Source organism: Theropithecus gelada, chromosome X (genome assembly GCF_003255815.1).
Source record: "Theropithecus gelada isolate Dixy chromosome X, Tgel_1.0, whole genome shotgun sequence".
Classification (NCBI taxonomy): domain Eukaryota; kingdom Metazoa; phylum Chordata; class Mammalia; order Primates; family Cercopithecidae; genus Theropithecus; species Theropithecus gelada.
In genome coordinates this window covers 4,061,222-4,089,171 of record NC_037689.1, presented here as the reverse complement: position 1 = coordinate 4,089,171, position 27,950 = coordinate 4,061,222, and the positions used below count along the sequence as shown (strand labels likewise).

The window sequence follows — 27,950 nt, the reverse complement described above, 5'->3', positions numbered from 1 at the left end:
TTAAGTCTCTAATCCATCTTGAATTAATTTTCGTATGAGGAGTAAGGAAAGGATCCAGTTTCAGCTTTCTACTTATGGCTAGCCAATTTTCCCAGCACCATTTATTAAATAGGGAATCCTTTCCCCATTTCTTGTTTCTCTCAGGTTTTTCAAAGATCAGATGGCTGTAGATGTGTGGTATTATTTCTGAGGACTCAGAACAAGGTTGTTTAAGTCAAACAATTTTATATTCACATGTTGATTAAATTTTTATGAAAGTATCCTATTACTGGCTAAGGTCATCATGTACAGTGTTAGTTCCTTATACAACACTTTCAGAAGCATATACTTTGATAAAAGTATCAGCATAAAAACATGAGCAGGTGGCTTTCAGAGTGATAGCATCATTAAAGGCATCTAAGCATTCAGAGAAGATGTGCCTCATAAGGTTTGAAGGGATGGGAACCTGGAGCTGCCCCTTCTGTCACTGCCTTTGAAGTCCTAAAATGTAAAATTGTAAGAGACAGAAGCCATACAGAAACAGATGAGCGTAGGAAAGCCTAGCCCTTCATAACTCACAATTTGTGGAGACTTTATTTCTAGAGAATGGAAAAAGAAGTTTTACATCCCAATTCACATTAAAAAGCTAGCATAATCTTGATACCAAAGTCAAAGATTGTACAAGAAATCAGTGTAAGTTAATCTCACTCATAATATATATATACATATACCCTAAATAAAATATTAGGACATAGATTATTGAAAAAGGATAACATTTCAAGAACCAATTGTGTTTATCCTACCAATGCAAAGTTAGTTAAATGTACTTAGTGTATTCACCACAGTAATAAATTAATAGAGGAACAAATCCTATGATAATCACAGTCGATGAAGTACAACTCTTTGGGGAAAGTCAACATATATCCAAGAGGAATACTCTCAGGAAACTAGAAGTAGAAGGAACTTCTGATAAAGCACATCTACAGATAAAATCTACACCAAATCATGGTAAAATGTTGAATATTTTCCATTTCTTATCAGGAATAAGATGAGAGTGTCCACTATCACCAGTTGAATTCCACATTGTACTGGATGGGTCTGTCCAATGCCATAAAATGAATTAAGGAAATAAAGAGTAAAATACTTTAAAAGGCAGACTGAAAAGTATTATTACTCACAGATGGTATGATTGTATATGTTTACAATAAAAAAGACCTAGAGACAAACTTTTGGAATTAATAAGCATATTTAGCAAGGTTTCTGGAGAGAAAAATCAATACGTAAAATTATCTCTCTATACACCAGCTCAAACAGAATATAAATTTTCAAAAAACAAGCATGAAACACCTAATTATTCCTAGTTTAACATAAGCTGCACAAGACTTCTTTGCAGACAATTGTGAAACTTTATTGAGAGAATTTCAATGGTCAAGTTTCCAACGTAAAGACTGCATGTATGGTTTCAGCTTGTCTTCATTTAAACCGATGGTGGCCCTTCACCTATAAGATAAACATAACAGTTGAGAGTATTTTTTAGCAGAACTTTTTTTGATGACACTACGGGTTGAAAGAAGACATAGTTTTGGTTTTATGAAATGAACTATAACAAGGTAACCCTCTGGCTTATATCCAGTTAAACCTCTATAGAGACTTCGAAGGTAGGCTTTCAGGTGTATTAACAATATTTTTAAATCCCACTCATTTTTCTAGTGTATGAGAAAGAGTTTGAGTTCAAAATGATTTGATCAAATGAACCTATTTAAAGAAAGTTTTAACTAGAAACGAAAAACTGCGTGTAATTTTAGAAAAAAATCCAACTAGCTAAACATAAACATAAAACTTAGGAAACAAAAGAAATTTGAAATAATATTTTGAATATAGGATAGCTCAAACAGTAACGCTACATTTGAAAGTGCTTAAGTGACATAAATAGAAAGGCTAGTATTATATTTGTTTTGTTTCTGTTGTGGGAAAACGCTAAAATGTTTTTGATGAGTTTACTCCTTATATGGTTGTTTTAAGTAGGTTAACCATTTGTCCCTATTTTCACCTGTGGTTCTAGTATAATTATCAATAATGCCTCTTTGCACATTTAAAAATATTCCAGTTTGTCCAATAAATTATATCGTCACACTGGTTGCAAACCATTATCATTATAGATGAAGTGCTGAAAAGAAATAGTAATGATTCTCACAATTTGGCAAAAGGGGGAGCAGAAGGAGAGGGAGAGGAGGAGAGAGAGAAAGAGAAGAGACTGAGGAATCTAGAAAAGCCAAATACAAATAAACAAACAATAGCTTATTTTTTTGTTGTTTTTAAATGATAAATAATTTTGATGGAAAATTCTGGCAAGTTTTAAAAGTTCATCCATGTTATCATGTTTAAATATTCAGTACTACTGTGTAAATAATTTTATGTTTTGCTAGCATATCAAACATTGCATCAAATTGTGAAAATTGTTTAGAGCTCAAGAATGCATCCACTTTTAATTATATTACACATTCAATATCTGTCCTGTCTTGTTCCTATTTTTTATTGTGTATACTTGGGCTTTGTCCATTTTCTTCAAGATTATGCAAACTAGGGGATCCTCTATTCATAGATATGTTGAAAATCTCTTTTATTTACTAGCTGAATTATTTCCCTTAATGACTTATACCTATCTTTTATTAAGTATATATTTTTCCCTTATGTTTATTTTGTGCCTGTTTCTTATTTTTTTATATTGAATGCTCATATAATTTTATATTTTTATCTTTTAATAACATGTATTTAAGGCAATGATCTTCTTATGAGTATATGTTCAATAGGTTCCTGAACATAGCCCGAAAAATACTTTTAATCTAAATATTCTAATGGAATGGATCAGGAATGTAGAGCAAAAGCAGTAGACTAATGCAAGATAATTTCTTCCCTAAACACTAAGTGTTTATATTAAATTCAGAAGCTCATATAATTAATGCCTAGAAGTTTGGAAAAAAATGTATAAAACATACTTAAGTTGATTACTCAAATTTTAATATATTTGATTTTGACCCATTTTTGTAAGAGCAAATATGGGTTTAGAAGATAAGGAATTTGCCCAAAGTCAGTGAAATTTTGTTAGAGCTTGGACTAAAGCCTACTTAATTGCCTCAGCATGTTTCATACAATGAATATCTGTTACAAATTCATTAGGTATTTATTAAAAGCAGACCTTTATAAAAGTATCTGATATTATTAGCTGTTGGTTTAGGAACTTATACTAAAAAGTAAGAAAGTACCTTCACATTTTATAATTGAATGTGACTTTGACCCAATGTGGTAGAATCTATGATTCTGTTTGTTTATAAGTCAGGCTTTTGGGGACTGAACTATCTTTCTAAGAATCTTTATATACGAACTCTGTTAAATTATATTAGCAGTAGTGGTACCTCTGTATTATAAAATGTATAGTATTTTTGAAAACAGAAACCCCATAATTTGCATTTTTAATGAATAACTTACCTGCTTCTGGTATTTTAACAGGCTCGAGATTTGGCAGAAATTCTCCCTTGACATTAGGACCATCTCCACGTTCACCCCCAGTCTTTGACCGAGTCAGTTCCCAGAGATAGGCTGCCAGGTCTAGCATGTAAAAATAAAAAAGGTTACCAATTTAAGTTGTAAAACGTAAAATATAAATAAAAAAGAATGATAATATTCACTCCCTCAATGTTATGAAATAAAAGCCTATAGGCTAGTGTGGTAATACATGCAATGCATAAGAATTTCAAGAACATTATTTCAGGAGTCTTATCAGAAAAAGAAAACAAAGTTTTCCAAATGTTATCACCCTTTTCTTTTCCCACAACTGCCCCCAGACAGCTTAGTTGAACCCTCTGTAGGTATACGTTATTGTACTTATCATTTCAAGTTAGTGATTCATTTGAGTCTGTCTAACTAGATTATGAGCTCAAGGCTGAAATCATCTCTCTCATTATATTTACATCCCTAAAACCTACATATTGCATGGCATGAGTCACTGTGAATAAATGTTGAGTGAAAAAAAAAAGTATTTAAAAATACAGCCCATACTGGTGAACACTCTGCAAAGCAACTGGTCCATTCTCTTAAAAAATACCAGTGTCCTGAAAGACGAAGAAAGAGTGAAGAACTGGTCCAGATTAAAAGAGATTAAATAGGATTGACAACTATATGTAATGCATGATCTTGGAATCAGAAAAAAAAAATCTATAAGGGAAATTATTGGGACAACTGGGGAAATTTGAATATAAGCTATATATTAAACAACTGCATTTTTCATTGTTGAATTCCCCAAATGTAATAAAAATACAGGGGTTATCCAAGAGAATATGGCTATATAAGAGAATAGTGGGTATGAAATCAATGTGGCAAAGCTGTAAACATTAGTTAATCTCGGTGAAAAGCATATGAGCTGATTATAATAGTCTTGCAACTTTTCTGTAAATTTTATATTTTTTCAAAACATAAATTAAAAATAAAAAAGAATAAATGACAACTGTGTTGGAGTTCAGGAAGACAAGAGTTAGTTTTGACAACATTAACAACAACTAGGATTGGACTTCAGACAAGATTGAGTGGATTCAGGGTGGTATGGCTGTGGATGGATTGGATTTCATATATTTGTTTTCCTGCATTACAAAAACCTCCATTTTAAATGACATTGTAAGAACAAAGCACAAAATGTGCTGTCCTTATACTTTACCACAGCGCAATCAGGGAATAAACATCAATTATCCAGGAAATCAGAAATTTACACCATGGATAAGATTTAAATTACATTTAAATTATAATTTTATGAAGAATTAGCTGAATGGATTTGTAAGCATATGACATATTTTATAGTCATGACACCCATAACCCATAACCTGTGGAGGTAACAAGAAACTTACTTTGTTAAAATAAAGTTACTTTTCGGTCCAAAGGTCTTATATGTTACTTTCCATAAATGAATTCCATATACAACGAAGTTCTTAAAACAACAGCAAAATTATTTGTGAATACAGCAAAATCATTGACTTCCAGCAAGAATAATGGGAAGTGGAATGGAAAGAATTTAATGGGTACTATTGTCATCATAATTCTAGGACTCTTTCAACAGTGAATTGCTAAAATAATCTACAGCTTGAGCTATGTAAACATTTTGCTCCAAAATGCCATACCTGGAAGAACTAATTGTTTCATGATAATTGTAGGTACTTAACCTTTTGATGTTTCTAGCCATAAGAGGATTTAACCACCTTTTAAAAGCCACTTAAAAATTATACTGAACCAGCTACCTATATGCCAATATCCTGAATTGTTCAGCTATTAACTAAACTTTCCATACACAAATTTCAATCAAAGTAAACAGTGGCTATCATTCATTGAGTCATTCTCTGGAATCACATTCTGTTCCACTGAATTGGGTCTATTCCTATGCCAGTACTAAGCTATCTCACAGTATAGACATTTTAGTATTAAACAGTTTGAGCAAAATCATTCACTTTTTCTTACAGCAACCTAGATGGTAAGAAGCATACATACTTTGGAATAAAATACAAATTATTTCTCCACCAGTGAAGTGCCCTTTGGTAAGATACAATCTCTGAGTTTCAGTTTTCTTACTTATCAAATGGGATTTATATTTCTATGCAAGCTAGTTTAACCCAAGGTGTTATATATGATATACATATGTGATGTGTATATCACATATCATGCATAGATTTATATCTCGATGCAAGCTAGTTTAATCCAAGGTGTGAATTAGTGTGGATATGAGATATATATATGATATATATATTCATATATGTGATCTATAGTATATATATATAATGCTTTAACACTCTACACATGCTATTACAAGTTGCTTAAACTTTTAATATAATCACTAAAAAGGACAGACAATATTCTAAGATCAAATTTAACTAGTGAAATAGTATACAATTCTGACTAAAATTAAACATAGTTTCCCTGGATTTGCTAATGAAGCGCTCTGGCAAGCGTAACAAGTAAGTCTTGGAGGTCGAATGCATTATACTAAGGGACTGCCCCCGGCTGCAAACTATGCCTTCTTCACTTTTCCAGCCAATTTTCAGGCAACGTTTGAGATCTCTTTCTATTGCTTTTTTCCCTCCTTTTACTTCCATATCATAATACATGATATATACATACACCTCCTCCATTCATAGGCATTCTTTCTTTCCCACCCTTCACCTTGGAACTCCAGTGCTCCCTCGTCTCTCTCTTGACCAGGTGTATAATCCTGACTTTCAATTAGTGGCTCCTGTTGTTGAAGTTGGTCATCACTGGGTGGCTCCTGGGCCTAGGAATATGAGTGCATGTGCAAATAAAAAGCTCTGTTATTAATAATGCATGTTAATAACATACATATACTCAATATACAAATACATCTTACTATAAATAAGCCTAAAGACATTTTTTTATCCTACACAATTCTATATACTTATTCTTAATAGTTACTACAAGAAAAGAGTTACCCTTAAAAACTTGGGAAGCTATTTTAATCCACGCTGGAATGGATGTATACAATGTGTTATGAATAAGCAGGAGAAGGAAGCCATAGAGAATATTTCTGGGGAATATAAAAACATAACCATCCAGGCAACATTAGAATGCAAACATCCAAATCTATGTTTACTTCACGAGATTCAATTATTACCATTTATAAGCATGGAAAACCTTATTAATATATCAATATTAGTTCAACAACATTTTCACAAAAATAAGTTTCTAATAGAAAATATCAAATGTTAAAATACTCACAACCACAGCCCCTATTGGATGATTAGAGTCTTGATCATCTCTTCTTTCTCTAGATCTGGATCTTGTTCTTTGATGTCCACTCATGTTTCACTCTGAAAGTGGCATACTGTGATTCAGAAAATGTACGTAAGAGTGTATCATTTGACCACTTCCATGGCTAAACTGGAAAGCATGCAAGCTCACAATTACCCTGGGACTTAATTTTAAGATATTTTCAAAATTTTTCAGGTATCATCTAATTTAGCCAAATATGGCTGCTTGCGAAATCATTAATGTTATGGCTCTGGTAGCAGGCAAGGCTCACGGCAAGACAGAGGACTTCTCTGTGAGTTTTGGTTTTACAATTAGACTCTCCATCATGAAGACATCTAGGAAAATACAGGTGGAGAATTGGAACCGGAGTGACTACCTTTTGCCCCACTCTCATTTACTAGGCCCATTTCCCCCCTAAAATCAAGTTAAGTTGGAACGCACAGCCTCTCCCATTCCTTCCCGAGATGTCATTGGCGGAGGTGTGAAGTTGCGAAGCAGAGTGAAGGGCGTGCTCCTCACTCTCTACCGCCGTGGGGCACTCTGCAGACCTTGGGGCCGCGGTTATCAGGCGGCAGTGTTCCTAGTTTCCAGGCCCCTTCCTTACTGCCCACCTCGCCAGGCCACTGCCCAGGTGAGAACTGGGGAATCTGCCCTCCCTCGGAGAGTTCCAGGCGTTTCGGCACTCAGATTCCTCCATCAGCACACCCAGCACTCGCCCCATCTTCACGTGATTCCTCCCCTCTTCGGCCCACGTTCCTCCCTCTTCCTAGCCCAGCCACGACGACAAAGGCCCATGCGGCGTAGCGACCTGGGAGGAGCCGGACGTCGACCGCGAGGCCCTTTTCCCTCAGAAGCCAGGGACTGTGGCTTCTGTGCCGCAGGACCTGTCCAAAGCCCGCTGGCGCCCCCTCACATTCACTCACAACTAAATTCCCAGGAGGACTGATCTGCGGACCTACCAGCTGAGTCCCAGTCAGTGAGAAAGAATGAAGAGGACAGGAGGACCACCTCCCAGGGCACAGCTCTGAGCGCAGACAGCAGACAGCAAGGCACTTGCGCAATAATGGACACACCCAGCAACGGACATGCATACGGATGCAGCTTGTGTTACGTAGACTGAGGCTTTCCTGCCTCTGTTGACTGGGAGCCACAAGATTTCTTGAGTATTGAAAGGGGCTTGCACAGCTCTTTTACTTTTCCTTCCTAAACTTTTTGACGTCTTAAGTAAGGGTCCTTGAGGCTCGAGGTCAAATTAACTATCATACCTAAAACAACTCTCATACTTCCCTCATAAATAGAGGGAAGAGGGATCATAAATATATGACATTTAACTGCACCCCAGCCCCAGCCCAAGAACAGCCTTACACAGGATGGCAAATGACCAAGAGGGCACCTGTACCTGTTGATCCTTTTTCCTGAGGTCTAATTTGTATTAATTAACTCTTGCCTTTTGAAAAACAAACACTGTTATCTGAAGTTTAATGTGAATCTTTAAAGATGCATTGTTTTTTAGTCAAAAAGGACATATTTGATATGGGCCACTAGGGTTACCACAAAATACAGAGTTGTTGATGAAATGTAATTTACATCTTTAATGTAATGAGCAAGAACAGCATTTTAAAGAAACACAATAAAATAAAATAGAAACTATCAGAACTGCATTTAGGATATACACATAGCGTACACACACACGTACATACATGTTTACACACATATGTTTATGTTCAGTCCACATCTCCTGCCCTCAAACTGGGATTTACACCATCTGCTTCCCTAGTTCTCAGGCCTTTGGATCTGGATTGAAGTACATCACTGGTTTCTGGTCTCCTTTTTGCTTGTAAATGGCAGACTGTGGGACTCAGCCTTCATAATTGTGTGAATCAATTTTTCACACAATTTTATATATATATAAAATACACACACACACACGGATAAGGAAAAGGGCCAGGATATCAGTCCTACTCACTTCTCTTCAGCACTGTCCTGGTGAATCTAGTTAGTGCAATGAGACAAGAAATGAAATAAAAGGCATTCAGATTGAAAAGGAAGAAGTAAAACTGTATGATTCATAGATAACAATCTTTCACGTAGAAAATCTGATAGACTCTATAAAACAGTTACTAGAAACAATAAGTGAGTTGCAGAATTAAAAATCGATATAAAAATTTAATTGTATTTCTGTGTATCATCAATACAAACTTGGATTGGCATTTTTAATGGTATGTATTATAGTATTGAAGAATATTAACTGCAAAGGGAAGAATCTGAATAAGGAAGTTCAAGACCTATAACACATTGAAAAGTACAAAAGATGGCTGAGAGAAAATTTAAGACTGAAATAAAATTAAGAGATATATCTTGTTCGTGAATCAAAAGAGTCAATATGCTTAAGATACAGTTTCCCCAAACTGAGCTATAGATTCAAAGCAATTCCAATCAAAATCCCAGAGGGTGTTCTTTTCGGAGAAATTGATAAACTGATCTAAAATAAAGAGAAAGTTTTTAGGCAGAATCAGACAAGTGCAGAAACAGCAGAAACATATATACATGAGTACAACCACTAATCAGACAAGTGCAGCTGCTCTGTCTGTGGAGTAGCCATTATTTTATTCCTTTACTTTCTTAATAAACTTGCTTTCACTTTGCACTGCAGACTCACCCTGAATTCTTTCTTGAGTGAGATCCAAGAACCCTCTCTTGGGACATGAGGTCAGGATCCCTTTCCTGTAACATATTTCTGGCGACCACAGAAGGGACTATAGTGCAGAAACCCTGACCCAACGGCTACCTTTGGGTAAGTGTTGGGGTCCTGTAACATCTCTCTGGTGACCACGGAAGTGATTATACTGCAGACACCCCCAACCAAAAGGCTAACTTTGGGTAAGTGGTGGGGTCCGGTAGCATCTTTCTCGTGAACCACAACAGGACAATACTGAAGAAACCTCCCCAACCCAAAGGAAATAGACTGCAGCACTGATTGGACGACTTTGGGTAAGTAGCAGGGTATCAGGCTAAAGGATGGGATTGGGTTAGAGGCCCAACTTAGGGGAGTTAAAGTCTCTCCTAAGAGAGAGTAGATTAGAGGCCCCTCTTCATAAAAGGCAAGGACACTTGACTGACCTTGGGTTACAGGCCCAACTTAGGAGTGTTAGAGTCCCTTCTAAGATTTAGGGGGTTAGAGGCCCCTCTCGGCAAAGTCCCTCTCAGCTAAGAACAGGTTCGGCACTATGGGATGTTAACTGCTATTCTCTTTGAATTAATCTGGCTTGCACTCTTTGCTGATGGCTGTGGGTGACAGGATTAGGCACGTGCAGGATCGAGGGACATGGGGAGCATTTTCCTCCTCCAAAAGGGGAAACTTGAGAGCTGATGGGACTGCTTGAAAAAGATCCCTGCCAGACGACAGTAGCCGCCTGAACTTTTCAATGTCGCTGCAATGGGTGGGTCTTTCTCTGGCCTCCCTGATCATTTTGCTTTCCCTACCCTGCCACAGGCAATACTTTCCTTCTCTACTTTTTGTTTCTCTTTCTTATTTTTATTTTATTAATTTGTTTATTAGTTAATTTATTTATTTGACAAAGTCTTGCTCTGTTGCCAGGCTGGAGTACAGTGGCGTGATCTTGGCTCACTGCAACCTCCACCTCCCAGGTTCAAGTGATTCTCCTGCCTCAGCCTCCCTAGTAGCTGGGACTACAGATGTGTGCCACTACGCCCAGCTAAGTTTTTGTTTGTTTGTTTGTTTTTTAGTAAAGACGGAGGTTTCACCATGTTGGCCAGACAGTCTCCATCTCTTGACCTTGTCATCTGCTCACCTCAGCCTCCCAATGTGCTGGGATTACTGGCATGAGCCACCGCGCCCAGCCCCCTTTCTTATCTTTTCTATTATTCAGGGCGACCCTCTTGCCCAGAGACCATGTGTTGAAACTCTAAGTCGGAGGTTGGATTAAAGATGACAGGGCCCATCTGGGGGCAAATTTAAGCCTTGCTAGTTTGATATTGGGTGCTAAGCAGAGTGGCTAATGTCTCTGTTTTATCACACGTAGTTTGCTCCAGCCAGAACAACAAAAAAAATAATTTTCCTTTATGATGCAGCTTGGCCCCCAGGGTGATGGTGCTGCAAACCAGATCACTAGGGCTGCTCAAGGAAAGAGAACCCAAAAGCCTGGCATGCTGACAAAAGGGTAAGAATTTCTTACCAGTCAGATTTCTGGCTTATCTCTCTCTCTGTAAACGATCGAATGAATTGAAAAAAAATCAGTGTTTATCTCCTCTGTAAAGTTTTGATTAATGCGAAAAAGAATTAGTTCTAAGACTAGTCTTAAGCTGGTGTATTTTGTTCTATGAATTCATTTTTCTGTGTTGAGGGGTACTTCAGCATAAAACATGGGCTTAGAACACTTGTAAGCCCGCTTTTCAAGACGACCCAGCAAGCTGGTCAGTAACTACTTTGGCTGCAGGTCCCTGAAACAAACAAACAAACAAAAACGGATTAAGTATCCACATCGTTTTACATCCTTGGGAGTTTGACCTTTTAACCACGTGGCCGTACTTTCTTTCGGTCTCTGCCTTCAGGGAACAGGAATTTTAGGGTTCATGTCATAGTTAGTTCTAAAACTCATACTGAATAGTTAAAAGCCTTTGCAAGCTCAAAATTAACTACTCTAGACTCCTTCTGGGAAAGAAGCTGAAGACTGCTGCGGGCTGTAGCTCACTAGCTAAGGTATGGGACTTTTGCAGTGGTGGTCTGAGTTCATATTCCTCACCTAGGAAGTAAGTCGTTTCTGGTTTAATGTTGCGTAACTTTGTCAATTATCTTCTTCTCCACAGACTGTCTTAAATTTTCCTTTCTCTAAACGCCTGAGAGGTTAACTTTAATAAAGTTCAAAAGCCAGAAATATCGGCCGTTTGGCATAAGAAATACTAAAAGGACTTTATTAAAACATGCTAAAAGCAGATGTTCAAGCTCTAATAGCCAGGACTCCTTGGGAAAAACAGGAGGCACCAGAGACCCCTTTCCTGGCCCTGTTCTTCCAAGGGCTCCACCCTAAAGCCAGTAATCCAATTAAGAAACTTAAAAACTGGCAAATGAAAAATCTTACAACTACTGCAGTAATCATCTTCTGTCTTTCTGTGTAGCTATATATGTGTTGCGTGTAACATTTATATAAAAGAGCTCTAATTAATTGGCTTAACAATAAGCATTTAAATCAAATATTTTAAAAGCAAAATAAAAAGTGTAATGCCTTTTAGTTTATGTAACTTTAGTAACCTTTGGGAAATAAAAGCAGTTTTAAAAATTACTGATAAAAACATTTAGTCTAAATTATGCAGGTCAGATATTAAGTTTGTTAAATGCTTTAAAGTCATAAACTGCTTCTTTAACATTTAATAATTGTTCAATTTACCTACCTCAAAGCCATTAGATTCTAGATGAGGTCTCAGGACATGTGGAATTAGCCATGCCCTCTAGCTATACAAAGAAGATTATAAAGAAAGTTATTTTATATGCAAAAGGATCTTGTATGATAAATTCTTGTCCTAAAGTAAAATGACTGGTTGTTTAAAAGGAGGGATGTTTTTATTTTATACTTTTATTTTATAAAAATGTTTTTATTTTATATTCATACAGGAAGCATTATCAAATGTGAAAAAGTGTTTTGCTTTCTTTGGACTAAATTTGCATAAATATGTTATTGGTATATGTTCCAAAGTTATGGGAAACCCCTATAATTCTAATATGACTTAATGTATGTTATTAATAATTATAATTGTTACATAAATCATTGTATACCACAGAGGTAACAAATTTCCTTATCAATTGTGGCTTTACTAGTGGCTGCCCTAAAACTTTATTATCCACAGAAAATTGTTGTCTTGTTTTAATTTTCTTTAGAAGGTGGTTTATAATCCACTATAGAACTCTAGCAAGGATTCTTAAATGCAGCTTTCTGATAACTTTGGAAATTGTAGCATTAAAATACGGGAAACAACTTTCAGAACTCTCATGAAGAGCTAAAATGTTCATGAATATCAAGCAAAACCAAAACAGGAGTTAACTAAATTCACTGAACCAATGAAAAACTGAAGTAATATTTTAACTTTGCTTAAAATGCTGCTGATCCTTTGTTTTGTTTTTCAGAGTCAAGGAAACTTTTCTTTTGCGCTATTCACGGCTTTTAGAAGTTGAGTAAAATATACTCCTGTGAACAAAATTTGTAGCATATTTGTTTCTGTCTGCCCGATTTTGCCAGAATTTGGAAACTAGTCGTGAGTGTTCTTAACTTATGGCAATATTGTTATTTGCATAAGTGCAGTAAGAATCTGTTTTCTTTTGTAACAGGAAACAGTTGGAGAAATTGATTATTTTACCAAGGTTTTGACTAGAATGGTGTGTTTTCCTTTAGGGAATTTCTTGACTTATAGAGCCAATAAAAGCCCTGTGGGGAACTGGCCTCATACCTTGCCTACAACAGTCCCTGTGCAGGGTTTCTGACCAGTAGTGAGTAAAGAATGTCACTTTCTGACAGGTCCAGAAGCCCCAAGTTATCTTGGGACCTCGAGAGGAAAAAATTACCCAACTCATAGGTATTTAAGGGTACAAACCCATGGTTGGGCTCGGCTTTAAAAAAGTCTTATCTGAAATTCCTTCTATGGAACAGAGTTCCATCAATGCCAATTTAAAAAGAGCTTAAGTGAAAAATAATTATTTTTGCTGCACTTTATACAAATAATCATGCCAAGTATAATAAAGCAAATCTGTCTTACCATGATTTGTCTTTAGTAAAAATGGGAAACTGGAGAGGAAATATTATGTTTCAAAAGCTATGGTATACTTGTTAGATTCTAGTCTCATCAGTTGTTTTTAAGTTTATTTCTGCAATTTAGGGTAGCCCTGCTTATTCTTGTGAACCAAACCAGTGGTCTCTGACTGTTGCTCAGCAGAAACAAGAGGGATGGGTAATATAAAAATCTGGATCAGTATTCTAATCAGTAATTAGAATACTGGATCAGTATTCTAATTACACATTGTAATCAGCTAACAACTCCACACCAGCTTAGTTCCAACAGTTGCCCAGTTCATGAAAAGCCTTCTAATTTAGTTTATTTGGAATAACTGTACTTATTTTGCTTCACTCTTGTGGAATATATTGCTGTTATATTCTTTGTGTAGGAATATAGGACAAGCTTACTGAATGTTTTCTTAAACACCTATTAATCTTCCAGATATCACCTTTTGTTGAAACTCAAGAGTTATGAGTGGACCTTACTATACTGGTGCTTTCTGACTGAGCTCCTCTCTACCTTGAATGCAAGAAATCCTCACGGTTAGGCAGGAATATCATAGGCCCTATTCTGTCTGAGGAAGTTACAGAAGATGGATCTTCATCAGCGGTGTGTGAACCAGAGCAACTCCATTTTAAATAGGAGCTGGGTGAAATGAGACTTAAACTTACTAGGCTGCATTCCCAGACAGTTAAGGCATTCTAAGTCACGGGAAGAGATAGGAAGTCAGCACAAAATACAAGTCATAAAGACCTTGCTGATAAAACAGGTTGCAGTTAAGGAGCGAGCCAAAACCCACCAATACCAAAATGGCAATGAGAATGACCTCTGGTCATCCTCACTGCTTCATTCCCATCGGCACTATGATAGTTTACAAATGCCATGGCACTGTCAGGAAGTTACTCTATATGGTCTAAAAAGGGGGGGGGGCATGAATAATCCACCCCTTGTTTAGCATATCAACAAGAAATAACCATAAAAGTGGGCAACAGCACCCCTTGAGGCTGCGCTATCTATGGAGTAGCCATTCTTTTATTCCTTTACTTTGTTAATCAACTTATCAACTTGCTTTCACTTTGGGGAAAAAAAAAAAAAAACCAAGTGCAGAAACATCCATACGTGAGTACAACCCTTAATTAGAAGAAAATAATCTTACATACTAAACATTATTACCATTTTTGGTGCTCTTAATTCCTTTGTTTAGATCAAAATTTCTACCTGTTTTTATTTTCCTTCTATAAGAAAGATGTCTCTTAACATTTCTTGTAATGTGATAAACTGGGCACTGTTCTTTTTTGTTTTTCTTTTTTATTGTACTTTAAGTTCTGGCATACATGTGCAAAATATGCAGGTTTGTTACATGGGTATACATATGCCATGGTAGTTTGCTGCACCTATCAACCCATCATCTCGGCTTTAAGCTCCACATGCATTACGTATTTGTCCTAATGCTCTCCCTCCCCTTGGATGTGGTTTTTGTGTAGTGGTCCTTTATGTTGGTGTTGATGTTATTGCTTTCTCTTTGTTACCTTTTCTTCTAACAGTCAGGCCCCTCTTCTGTAGATCTGCTGCAGTTTTCTGGAGGTCTGCTGAAGACCCTATTTGCCTGGGTATCACCAGTAGAGGCTGCAGAACAGCAAAGATTGCTGCCTGCTCCTTCTTCTGGAAGCTTTGTCCCAGAGGAGCAGCGGCCTGATGCCAGCCAGAACTCTCCTGTATGAGATGTCGATCGACCCCTGCTGGGAGGTCTCTGCCAGTCAGGAGGCAGGGGGGTCAGGGATCCACTTGAGGAGGCAGTCTGTCCCTTAGCAGAGCTCGAGCGCTGTGCTGCAAAACCTTTTCAGTATGCACTGCTCTCTTCAGAGCTGGCAGGCAAGAACATTTAAGTCCACTGAAGCTGTGCCCACAGCTGCCCCTTCCCTGAGGTGCTCTGTCCCAGGGAGATGAGAGTTTTATCTATAAGACCCTGACTGGGGCTGTTAACCTTCTTTCTTTCACAGATGCCCTCCCTGCCCAGTGAGGAAAAATCTAGGGAGGCAGTCTGGCCACAGCCACTTTGCTGCCCTGTAGTGAGTTACACCCAGTCTGAACTTCCCAGCTTCCTTAACACTGTCAGGGGAAAATTGCCTACTCAAGCCTCAGTAATGGTGGATGCCCCTTGCCCCACCAAGCTCCATCGTCCCAGGTTGACTTCAGACTGCTGTGCTGGCAGTGACACATTCAAGCCAGTGTTTCATAGCTTCTTGGGCTCCATGGGAGTGGGACCCACTGAGTGACACTACTTGGCTCCCTGGCTTCAGACTCCTTTCCAGGGGAGTGAAGGGTTCTGTCATGCTGAGGTTCCAGGTGCCACTGGGGTATGAAATAAAATAAATAAATAAATGAATAAATAAATAAAACTCCTGCAGCTAGCTCAGTGTCTGCCCAAACAGCTGCTCAGTTTCGTGTTTGAAACCCAGGGCACTGATGGTGTTAGCACGTGAGGGAATCTCCTGGTCTGTGGACTGCAAAAACCGTGGGAGAAGCATAGTATCTGGGCAGTACAGCACAGTCCCTCATGGCTTCCCTTGGCTGGGAGAGGGAGAACCCTCGCTCCTTGCACTTCCCAGGTGGAGCAATGCCCCACCCTGCTTCTGTTCGCCCTCCAGGGGCTGCACCCACTGCCTAACCAGTCTCAGTGAGATGAACTCAGTACCTCAGATGGAAATGCAGAAGTCCCCCGCCTTCTGTGTTGGTCTTTCTGGGAGCTGCAGACCGCAGCTGTTCCTATTTGGCCATCTTGCCAGATCCCCCCCAACCATCCCATATAAATTTGAAAATAGTTTTTTTTTTTTTTTTTTTCTAAATCTGTGAAGAATGTCATTGGTGGTTTAGGAGGAATATCATTGAGTGTATAAATTGCTTTGGTCAGTTTGGCCATTTTGACATTATTGTTTTTCCTGTTCATGAGCATGGAATGTTTTTCCATTTGTTTGTGTCATCTCTGATTTCTTTGAGTAGTGTTTTGTAGTTCTCATAGAAGAGATTTTTCTCCTCCCTAGGTAGCTGTATTCGTAGGTATTTTATTCTTTTTGTGGTATTTGTGAATGGGATTGTGTTTCTGAATTGACTTTGAGCTTAGAAGGTTGTTGGTATATAGAAATACTCCTGGGTTTTGTACATTCATTTTGTATCCTGAAACTTTCTTGAGGTTGTTTATTAGATCAAGGAGCTTTTGGGCAGAGAGTCTAGGATTGTCTAGGTATAGAATCATATTGTTTGCAAACAGAGATTGTTTGACTTCTGTGAAAAACATAGTGGGGTGAAAGCAATCACCTGTCAGCAATGGAATGGAACAATAAAAGTGCCCAAGAATAAATTTAATTTGAATGTGAAGAACGAATATGAAGTAAATAACAATCATTGCGAGGGATACGTAAAAAGACTTGAGGAATTGAGTAGTGGCTTTTTCTTGGATAGAGAGATTCTAAAATAGAAAGATAGTTATTGTCCCTAAGATGTAATTTAAAAATAATAGCTAGTATCTCAACAGGAATATTTTAGCACCTGATCAAATGGTTCTGAAGTTCATGTGAAAGACAAATGTGTCAGAATAGATAGAAAAAGAGAAAGGAATGAGGGAGGGCAAGCATTATTTGACATTTCAAATATAATCAAGCTACAGCAATTAAAAAATATAGTAGTGGTGCAGTTATAAACAACTCAATAGAAGAAAATTAAAAGTAGAGAGTTACACACCAAATTGAGTGGGGATGTAGGTGACGATAAAAGAGCCATTTCAAAACACTGAGTGAAACAGGGATTCAATAAAAATGTTGAGTCCCTATCACATTAATTTTGTTCAGATGGATCAATGATTTTGAATGTACAATAATGCAACCAAAAACTATGAATGTCTTATCGTATTGGAGTGGGTAAGTTCATTGCAAACATGACAGCAGACTCATGAAGGAGGCAAGAAAATGATTTATGATAGCAGATATAAAATAGGTATTAAAATATTTAATATTTATTTCTATGATGGTGAATTTTTCTGAAACACATTCTTCCCTTAGAGTAACCTGGGGCTCATATTCTCCAAAGCCATTGGAAGTGAAAGAAAGGTTGGGCAGGGGGAAAAAGAAAAATGTTTTGTAAGTTCAATTTTGGTGTCAGGAGAGCTTGTAGTCTAGGTTCTCCACAGAGGCAGGAAAACTTCAGTCACGTGGTGAATGCCTCACTCAGTGCACACGCTACACAGATCTGTTGCTGTGGATTTCTGTTGCTACGCATGACTGTTGTTACGCATGCGCCTTGTTGCCTACCTGCTGTCCACGCAGAGCTTTGCGAGGAGAGGCTGTGTTTTCTTTCTTTCCGCCATTTTGATTGTTTCTCACTGACTGGGGCTCAGCAGGTAGGTCCTCAGAGCGGTCTTCCTGGGAATTTAGTTGTGAGTGAATGTGAGGAGGAGCCAGCGGGCTTTGAACAGGTCCTGCGGCACAGTCTGTAGCTTCTGAGTGAAAGGGGACTCGCGGTCGTCGTCCGGTTCCTCCCAAGTCGCGATGCTGCTATGGGTCTTGACATAGTGGCTGGGCTGGAAGGAGGGATGAAGGTGGGCCGCGGAGGGGAGGGATCATGTGAAGGTGGGGCGAGTGCTGGGGGTGCTGTTAGAGGTATCTGAGTCCCTAAAACTGGAACCATCTGAGAGAGGACAGTTTCCAGACTCCTCGGTAGGGATGAGGGAAGGACGGCGTGGTCCGTAAGGAAGGGGCCTGGGAACTGGGAACGCTGTGGGCTGGTGACTGCGGCCTGAGGTCTGTAGAGTGCCTGGCAGAGGTGTCCATTGAGGAGCATAACATTCACTCTGAGGGGCCGGGCGCGGTGGCTCAAGCCTGTAATCCCAGCACTTTGGGAGGCCGAGACGGGCGGATCACGAGGTCAAGAGATCGAGACCATCCTGGCGAACACGGTGAAACCCCGTCTCTACTAAATAGTACAAAAAAAAAAACTAGCCGGGCGCGGTGGCGGGCGCCTGTAGTCCCAGCTACTCGGGAGGCTGAGGCAGGAGAATGGCGTAAACCCAGGAGGCGGAGCTTGCAGTGAGCTGAGATCCGGCCACTGCACTCCAGCCTGGGCGACAGAGCGAGACTCCGTCTCAAAAAAAAAAAAAAAAAAAAAAAAACATTCACTCTGTTTAACGATTTCTCACCTCCGCCGTGGACGTCATGGGAAGGAATGGGTGAGGCTGTGCGTTCCAACAAAACTTGATTTTGGTAGGGGGTATGTAGGGGGGGAAATGCGCCTAGTAAATCAAAGTGGGACGAAAGCAGTAGTCATTTCGGTTTGAATTCTCTGTCCGTTTTTTCCTAAATGTCTTCATGATGGAGAGTCTCATTGTGAAACCAAAACTCAGAATCTAAGTCCTCTGTGTTTTGCTATGGCGTTAAGGTGATTTCTGTGCTTCTTCGACTATGACACAAACAAATCTGTCCGTAGTTTGATTGGAAAACATGCGTACTTATCATTGCTCTGTGAATTATTTTGAAAATATTTTCAAAATTAAAAAAGTACAAATCACCATTTTGCCATGGAATATTCATATATATAGCTAAGCTACACACTTTTTTCAAATAACAATATTCTATTTTCAGTGGGAAATATGAGTGAGCATGTAAGAACAAGATCCCAATCCTCAGAAAGAGGAAATGACCGAGAGTCTTCCCAGCCGGTTGAATCTGTGATTGTGAGTCCTTTAACATTTGATGTTTTCTATTAACACAGTTTATTTTTAAAAATGTTTTTGAGCTAGTGTACATGCACTGATACAGATGTTCCATGCTGATAAAAAATGATGATGGCATCTCATGAAGGAAACTTTGGTTCAGGAATATTATATTCTGGTGTTACCTGTATGGATATGGATATTTCTCTCTCTTCCTCTCTCTCTCTCTCTATATATATATATATATATGCCTTTAGATTTATGATTCGATGCACATATGCACTTGTGTATTTATGTTATTGACTTTTTATTCGCACACACACTTACACCCTTAGGTCCAGCAGCCCGCTGAGGAAAAACGTCAAGAAGAGGAACCACCAAATGAAAATCAGGGTATTGCACCTAGTGGGGAGATTGAAAATGAAGGAACACCTGCTGTTCAAGGTGAAGGGAGAGTGGAGAATAATGCTTATGGGTGGTGGAGGTATATTTATGCCTTATATTTTATGACATACCAGTAACAGGAGGACAGAAAACATTAGGAAGGGATCCTAAACATTTCCTGCTGCTGCTGTGGGGAGGGGTGGGACAAGGATACATAAAAAGTCACAAAACTTTCCTGCCATTTTGATAGAGGCTTTTTATTGATTGGGTATTTGCATGGTTGCTGTAAACCTTTGAGTGTTTTCCGGAGCTCCTGTATGGTTTGTTCAGCCATATTCTGTTTTTTGTTTAGCTTTGTTTTGTTTTATGTTTCTGTGGAAGAATGGCAGCTTGCAGCTTCCTAGTCTGCCATCTGCGGACATCTCATGTATTTTTTAAGAAACTGTTTAACGCAGATTTATTAATGCTTTCTCATGCTGCGTAATATACTAAGTGCTGGAGATGTCAGTGCCAAATTTTTGCCTAAAGCTCATAGTCTAGTCAGACTGACTCAAACAAATCACTGATTTAATGTGATAAGAATAAGAGCAAATGAGTACAAAAGGGGCAAGTTGTCTAGGGCCAGCCTTGGGAAAGGAAAGGGCAATGTTTGAACATCACTGCTTTCCTGTTTTCCTGGCAACAGACTCCTTAAATGATTAACCTACAGGTTTTTATTTCATAATGATGAGGGAATAAACATTATCATTTCCTTGTTCATAGTTCATGTTTTAATTTGTAAACTGATGACCTTTTTATCTTTTAAGGGCCTGACGTGGAAGCTTTTCAACAGGAATTGGCTCTGCTTAAGATAGAGGATGAGCCTGGAGATGGTCCTGATGTCAGGGAGGGGACTCTGCCCACTTTTGATCCCACTAAAGTGCTGGAAGCAGGTATGTTGTTCAATTAAGATGCAAACTATAGGGTGTCTGTTTTCACAATATTATATTTTTGTGACACAGAGGTAAAATTACTGCTACTTTAATATCATACTTCACGTCTAAAGATTCTTTGAAGGTAGTTCAGATCCCAGATGGCTGCCTCACACACTATCAGAGAGAGAGGGTCAGGTATGCTGGCTCATGTTTTTAATTCCAGCACTTTGAAGGCCAAGGCAGAAGGATCACTTGAGGCCAGGACTTCAAGAGATGGAGAAAAATTGGGTCAAAGCTAATTGGATTACGATATGAAAGATATGAAACATGCTAAGAGAGGATATCGAGTGTCTTCACAGCTATGTAAAGTAATGCAGATATTAATTAGCTTGATATAGCCATTTCACAATGTGTATATATATTTTAAAGCATCATGTTATGCATGATAAATATATATGATTTTATGTGTCATTTTTAAAAAAAGATATGAAAACGTGTTCTGACTTTTGAATGTAAGTCATTTAACCAACAGCCAATAATTTTCAGATATTTTTATAGAGGCCTGTTTTTAACAACTATGTAAGATGTTTATAATAAGCATCATATATATATTTATATATATAAATATTATATATATAATAAGCATCAATATAATATTGCAGTGTTAACTGTGATGGTAACGACTTAAAGCTAGCGCGGGTGTTCAGTTTACTGTATAAACTGAACTGCTTTTAGGCATGTAAAGAGGCAAGAATTCCGGTGAAAATAGTGACAAATGTTCGCCCTACTTAAAGCAAGTACATAATGGCTAAACTAGTCCAAAGTAACGTTTTTACACTTTTTCGTAAGAGACACAAAACAAATGTAATACTATTCTATTTCCTTCACTTACGGAGTTCTGAGCATGTTCTATATTCAGAGTGTTATTTCATATCAAAATATTTGAATGATAATTTGAAAATATCTTTTTCCCTTAGGATTTTGTTTCGTTGAATTTTCATTGAAAGTATATGTGCTTTTTTTTTTTTTTTGCTTTCCACTTATATATACAAAACAGACTCACTTGATTTAATTCATTCTGAACTTGAACAGTCTCTTTGTTTCCTTATTCTACTAGAAAAAGTGGCATGAATTAAAAATATTGTTAATATGCCTGGAAGTCTACCTTCAGAGTTTATTCAGAGGCTAACTGGATGTAAGCTAAAGGGTCACCCTCAGGGTTATGATATTAGTTCATCAACACGGTAGTTGTATGCCTCTAGTGTCATATGAATAAAAATCTCCTGAGTAACGGGCCCTAGTTTTATATTTATGTTATAGGTGATGCGCAACCATAGGTTTACACCAAGACAAATGAAGACTGAAACCAAGAATGTTATTCTTAATCTGGAAATTTGACTGATAACATTCTCTTAATAAAGTTTTATAGTTTTCTGCAAAGAATCCTTGCATGTTTTTGTTAAATTTATTTCTGGATCTTTAATACTCTTGAGAATTTTATCTTTTTTGAAAATTTAAATCCTGTGTTTGAGATGGTACATGGAGATAAAATGTTGGTACATTGATTTTCTATCATAGATAGATAGGAAGCTGGAAGCTTTCATAGGGGGATGCCAACAGCTGCACAGATAGAAAAGGAGTAGCTCAAGCTGAGGACTTGCCTGCATAATAAAAGATTAGGGTGGGGCCTGGGAGAGATTCACGCCCTATGTAGATGGTACACGTGGTCCTAACTGGTTGTTTGTACCCTATGTAGATGATCAGATACTGCCTCCCCACTAGTTCATCCATAAAACCCCCTGCATTTCACTGCAGGATGGCAAACGTTTTTTCTGGGACCCCTGTCTGTAGTAGAAAGCTATTCTCTTTGTTTCTTCTATTAACTTTCTGCTCTAAACCTCACTTTTGTTGTGCCCATGTCCTTGATTTCCTTGTCTGTGAGACCAAGAACTCCAGGTGTTACCCCAGACAACGAGGCCACTTCAATACTAGCTGTGGGTCTGTGGTATATGGCTTTTATTACATTGAAGTGTGTTCTTTCTTTCCCCGGTGTTTTGAGGGTTTGTATCATGATGACATACTGAGTTTTATTACATGCTTTTCAGCAACAATTGAAATGATTATATGGTTTGTAACCTTCTTTCCGTTGATATGATTTATCACATCAGTTGATTTGCGTATGTTGAACCATCCTTCCATCCCAGAGATAAATCTCACTTGGTCATGATGATGATTCTTTCTAATGTATTGTTGAATTTGATTGCTACTAGTCTGTTGAGAATTTCTGCATCAATATTCATCAGCGGTTTTGCCCTGTAGTTTTCTTTTTTTGATGTGTCTTTGTCTGATTTTGGTATCAGGGTAATACTGGCCTCATAGAATGAGTTTGGAATTATTCCCTCCTCCTCTATTTTTCAAAATAGTTTGAGTAGGATTGGTATTAGTCCTTTTTTAAATGTTGGGTAGAATTCAATAGTGAAGCCATCAGTTCTGGGTGTTCTTTACTGGAAGACTTTTAATATGGCTTTGATCTCGTTGCTTGTTATTGGTCTGTTCGGGTTATGGATTCGTGATTCAATCTTGGGAGGTTGTATGTGTCTAGGAATTAGTCCATTTTTTTCTAGATTTTCCAATTTATAGGCATGGAGTTTCTCATAGGAGCCAGTTATGATCCTTTGAATTTTTGCAGCATCAGTTTTGTAATGTCTCCTTTTTCATTTCTTTCTTTTTTTTCTCTTCTTTTCCTTTTTTTTTTTTTTTTTTTCCTCGAGACAGAGTCTCCTTTTGTCGTCAGGCTGGAGTGCAGTGGCACAGTCTCAACTCACTAGAACCTCCACCTCCAGGGTTCAAGCAATTCTCTTGCCTCAGCCACCCTAGTAGATGGGATTACAGGTGCCTACCACCACGCCTGGTTAATTTTTGTATTTTTAGTAGAGATGGAGTTTTGCCATGTTGGCCAGGTTGGTCTTGAGGTCCTGGCCTCAGGTGGTCCACCTGCCTCAGCCTCCCAAATCCTTTTTCATTTCTGATTTATTTATTTGGGTTTCTCTCTTTTTTTCTTAGTTTGGCTAAAGGTTTGTCAATTTTGGTTAACTTATTAAAAAAGGAAACTTTTGCATTATTGCTCTTTTGTAGGGTTTTTTCTTTTTTTTTCATAATTGAGATTTTATTGGTTGAGGATCAGTACAGACATTTCAATCTGTAGACAATTCTTAACATATGTAACGAAATTCTAAAAAGCCACGTGTTGTAATTCTTTTTTAAAGTTATTCCAGTGACTTTCCAGCTTAAAATTTGGAAGCAAATTTTCCTTAAGAGGCTATCAAATACCAGTATCTTCACATGTTGGTCAGCTGTTACATATGGCCCACCAGTTCACAACTGAGTAGCATGTGCACTACATATTCAAATCTGTTGCTCAGCTGTTACGTATGGCCCACCAGTTCACAACTGAATAGCATGTGCACTACATATTCAAATCTGTAATCTTTCACAGCACAGCAACAAAGTTATTAGAAAAACAGGACTACCACAACCAAAGATGTTACAGAGTGCACACAATTCTGACAGGGAGCGCCATGAACAAGGAGTGGTTTTCTTTAGGAAACAATTCTACTAAAAAACATGAGAATAGAAGTAAAATAAAATGTTCAAGACATTAAATGCAGGACTGACTCCATATTGCCATTTAATGTGCTTTGTATTATAGGACATAAAACTAACCCCCCATCTATGGAATGTTAAGCCGACACCCGAGACAGTCAAAGCCTCCCATAATTCAATATCCTACGCTATTTTCTGGTTGTACCAAAAAATAAACAACCAGCAAATGATTTCACCTCTTAAAAAAAAGCATTTACACTTAAAAAAAATGGGATGAGGTGGTATTCTCTCCTTCTTAAAAAATGTTTCTACAGCTACTAAAAGACTTGCATTTACAAAATAGTTGATAAAAATATTCCTCTGGATTGTACAAGAAGGGAGACAGGGACCACTGGTAAGACATGGTACATACGTCTTGGCTTCTTTCTCTCCTGCTTCATCAGAGGCTGGACTCTCCTCAGTTTTCGTTTCCCCGTTTTCTGCAGGTAAATCTTCTTTAGTTTCTTGGTTAGCCACTTTGGCCTGTTTTCCCTTTGCTCCCCTTTTCCCTTTTGTTTGCACTTTTTTGTCTGAAGATTTATCAGCTGACAACTGCGCTGATCTCCTCTTGGGCTCTTCCTTGGCGGCCCCTTCAGCGGAGCTGACCTTCCTCTTGGGCATCCTGGCGGCGGGGAAGGCGCGTGCCAGGTGCCTGTGGGCCACGGCGCGCCTAGAGCCTTCGCGAAACTGGGCTGCCTGGCCGCTGCCACTCCTCCCGCCACCCGAGCTGCTGACTGTAGGGTTTTTTCATTTCAATTTTGTTTATTTCCATTGGGATCTTTATTATTTCTTTTCTTCTAATTTTTGGTTTGGTTTGCTCTTTCTTTGCAGCTCTTTAAGATGCATCATTAGATTGTTTATTTGAAGTTTTTAACCTGTTTTGTTGTAGGCACTTAATAGCTATAAACCTCTTTCTGAGTACTGCTTTTGCTGTATCTCATCGGTTTTGGTATGTTGTGTTTCCATTATCATTTGTTTCAATAAATTTTTAAATTTCCTTCTTAGCTTCTTCATTGACCCATTATTCATTCAGGAGCAGATTATTTAGTTTTCATGTATTTGTATAGTTTCCAAAATTCCTCTTGTTATTAATTTCTAGTTTTATGCCATTGTGGTCTGACAAGATCCATGATATTATTTCAGGTTTTTTTTTAATGTTTTGAGACCTAACATATGGTCTTGTCCTTGAGAATGATCCATGTGCTGAGGAAAAGAATGTGTATTCTGTGGCCGTTGGATGAAATGTTCTGTAAATATCTATTAGATCCATGTGTCTGTAGTGCTGATTAAATCTGTTTTGTTGTTGTTGAGTTTCTGTTTGGCAGATCTGTCCAATACTGAATATGGGATGCTGAAGTCTCCATCTATTATTTTATTAGGACCTATCTCTCTTTTTAGCTCTAATAGCTTTTGTTTTATATATCTGGGTGCCCAAGTGTTGCGTGCATATATATTTAAAATTGTTAATATCCTCTTGATGAATTGACTGCTTTATTATTACATAGTGACCTTTTAGTCTCTTCTCAAAGTTTTGCTTTGAAATCTTTTTTTTCTTATTTTTGTATCTTTTAAGTTCAGGCATACATGTGGTGCAGGTTTGTTATACAGGTGAACTTGTGTTATGGGGGTTTGTTGTAGAGATTATTTTGTTACCCAGGCATTAAACCTGGTACTCATGAGCTATTTTTCCTGATCCTCTCTCTCCTTCCATCCTCTGTTCTTCGGTAGGCCCCAGTGTCTGTTGTTCTCCTCTGTGTGTTGATTTTTTTCTCATTTTTAGCTCCCACTTATAAGTGACAACATGCAATATTTAGTTTTCTGTTCCTGCATTACTTTGCTAAGTATAATGACCTCCAGCTCCATCCATGTTCTGGCCACAGAGATAATGTTATTAGTGTTTATGGCTGTATGCTATTTCATGGTATATATGTACTACATTTTCTTTATCCAGTCTACCATTGATGGGCTTTTTGGTTGATTCCATGTCTTTGGTATTGTGAATAGTGCTGCAGTGAACATATGCGTACATGTGTCTTTATGATAGAACAGTTTATATCCCTTTGGCTGTCTACCCAGTAATGGGATTCCTGGATCGAATGGTGGTTCTGTTTTTAGGTCTCTGGGGAATCAGCACACTGTTTCCCACAATAGTTGAACTAATGTACACTTCCACCAACAGTGAATAAGTGTTTCTTTTTTCTCAACAACGTCACCAGCATCTGTTATTTTATTTTATTTTATTTTTTACTTTTTAATAATAGCCATTCTGACTGGTGTGAGGCGATATCTCATTGTGGTTTGAATTGCACTTCTCCAATTATCAGTGGCTTTGAGTTTTATTTCATATGCTTGTTGGCCACATGCATGTCCTCTTTTGAAAGTGTTTCTTCATGTCCTTGGGCCACTTTTTAATGGTATTATTTTTTGTTTTGTTTTATTTTCTGAGACAGAGTCTTAGTCTGTTGCCCAGGCTGGAGTGCAGTTGCACGGTTTCTGCTCACTGCAACCTCTGCCTCCCAGTTTGAAGTGATTCTCCTGCCTCAGCCACCCTAGTATCTGGGATTACAGGCATGCACCACCATACCAAGCTAATTTGTATTTTGTTGGTTTAAAGCCGGTTTTGTCCAAGAGTAGGATTGCAATCCCTGCTTTTTTATTTTTTTGCTTTCCATTTTCTTGGTCAATATTCCTCCATCCCTTTATTTTGAGATTTTGAGCCTGTGTGTTCTTTGTACGTGAGATGGGTCTTCTGCATCTATCACACCAATGAGTCTTGACTTTTTATCTAGTGTATCTGTCTCTGTGTTTTTATTTGGTTGAATTTTTACTGAAGGTATATGCGTTTTTTGCTTTCCTCTTATACATATAAAATAGATTCACTTGATTTCATTCATTCTGAACTCGAACTGTCTTTTTCTTTCCTTTTTGTACTAGAAAATGTGGCGTGAATTAAAAATGTTAACTACCTTCAGAGTTTATTCAGAGGCTAACTGGATGTAAGCTAAAGGGTCACCCTTAGGGTTCTGATTTTACAGTATTTGTATACCTCTCGTGTCATCTAAATAAAAATCTGCTGAGTAACGTGTTCTAATTTTATATTTATATTATAGGTGATGGGCAACCTTAGGTTTAAACCAAGACAAATGAAGACTGAAACCAAGAATGTTGTTCTTATGCTGGAAATTTGACTGCTAACATTCTCTTAATAAAGTTTTACAGTTTTCTGCAAATAATTCTTTCACATTATTGTTAAATTTATTTCTAGATTTTTAATACTCCTGATAACTGTATATTTTATGAAAGTTTAAATCCTGTGCTTGAGATAGTATATAAAGATAAAATGTTGGTACATTGATTTTCTATCATACATAGATAGGAAGCTGGAAACCTTCATAGGGGGATGCCAGCAGCTGCACAGATAGAAAAGGCCACATGGGGCCAGGCATGTCCACCATGAGGGTTCCACTTCCCTTTTTTTAGCACATGCACAGTAAGAAAGAAATGAGCAACATGGAGTAACTCAGGCTGAGGACCTGCCTGTATAATAAAAGTTTGGGGTGGGGGCTGCCAGAGATTCATGCCCTATGCAGATGGTACACCTGGTCCTATCCGGTTGTTTGTACCCTATGTATCAGATACTGTCTCCCTACTAGCTTATCTATAAAAACCCCTGCATTTCACTGCAGGATGGCAACCCTTTTTTCGGGACCCCTCTCTGTAGCAGAAAGTTTTCTTTCTTTCTCCTA

General features: G+C 38.0%; 2 protein-coding genes and 1 pseudogene across 4 annotated transcripts in view; 1 reads left to right on the top strand and 2 right to left on the bottom strand.

The window, feature by feature from the left end:
- LOC112615765 (putative G antigen family E member 3) overlaps positions 1-27,434 on the top strand; it is a 76,647-nt gene extending 49,213 nt beyond the window's left edge. Inside the window, exons 1-5 of one of the 3 annotated variants that reach the window (XM_025372634.1) lie at positions 17,892-17,956; positions 19,194-19,285; positions 19,600-19,708; positions 20,455-20,580; positions 27,315-27,434. In XM_025372634.1, coding sequence (XP_025228419.1) covers positions 19,202-19,285; positions 19,600-19,708; positions 20,455-20,580; positions 27,315-27,331 — 336 coding nt within the window. In that variant the 5' untranslated portion in view covers positions 17,892-17,956; positions 19,194-19,201 and the 3' untranslated portion in view covers positions 27,332-27,434. Of the gene's footprint in view, positions 1-17,891; positions 17,957-19,193; positions 19,286-19,599; positions 19,709-20,454; positions 20,581-21,882; positions 22,006-27,314 lie in introns of those variants that run through there. The other 2 variants (XM_025372633.1, XM_025372632.1) reach the window with 2 other exon arrangements.
- On the bottom strand, positions 1,457-6,831 carry PAGE3 (PAGE family member 3). Its single transcript, XM_025373233.1, has 4 exons — positions 6,748-6,831; positions 6,178-6,286; positions 3,466-3,591; positions 1,457-1,479 (listed from the first exon to the last, which is right to left on the bottom strand). Exons 1-4 carry the CDS (start codon positions 6,829-6,831, stop codon positions 1,457-1,459), a joined length of 342 nt encoding a protein of 113 aa, XP_025229018.1.
- LOC112615406 lies at positions 24,037-24,825 on the bottom strand (annotated as a pseudogene).
- Positions 27,435-27,950: the final 516 nt, after the last annotated feature.

Excerpts from the sequence above, each read along its gene's own strand:
- PAGE3 (XM_025373233.1), bottom strand. The coding sequence starts at position 6,831 with ATGAGTGGACATCAAAGAACAAGATCCAGATCTAGAGAAAGAAGAGAT. Across the intron at positions 3,592-6,177 it reads GGGAGCACTGGAGTTCCAAG|TGCTAGACCTGGCAGCCTAT; the intron begins GTGAAGGGTGGG and ends TTTATTTTTACA. Across the intron at positions 1,480-3,465 it reads TGTTAAAATACCAGAAGCAG|GTGAAGGGCCACCATCGGTT; the intron begins GTAAGTTATTCA and ends TTTATCTTATAG.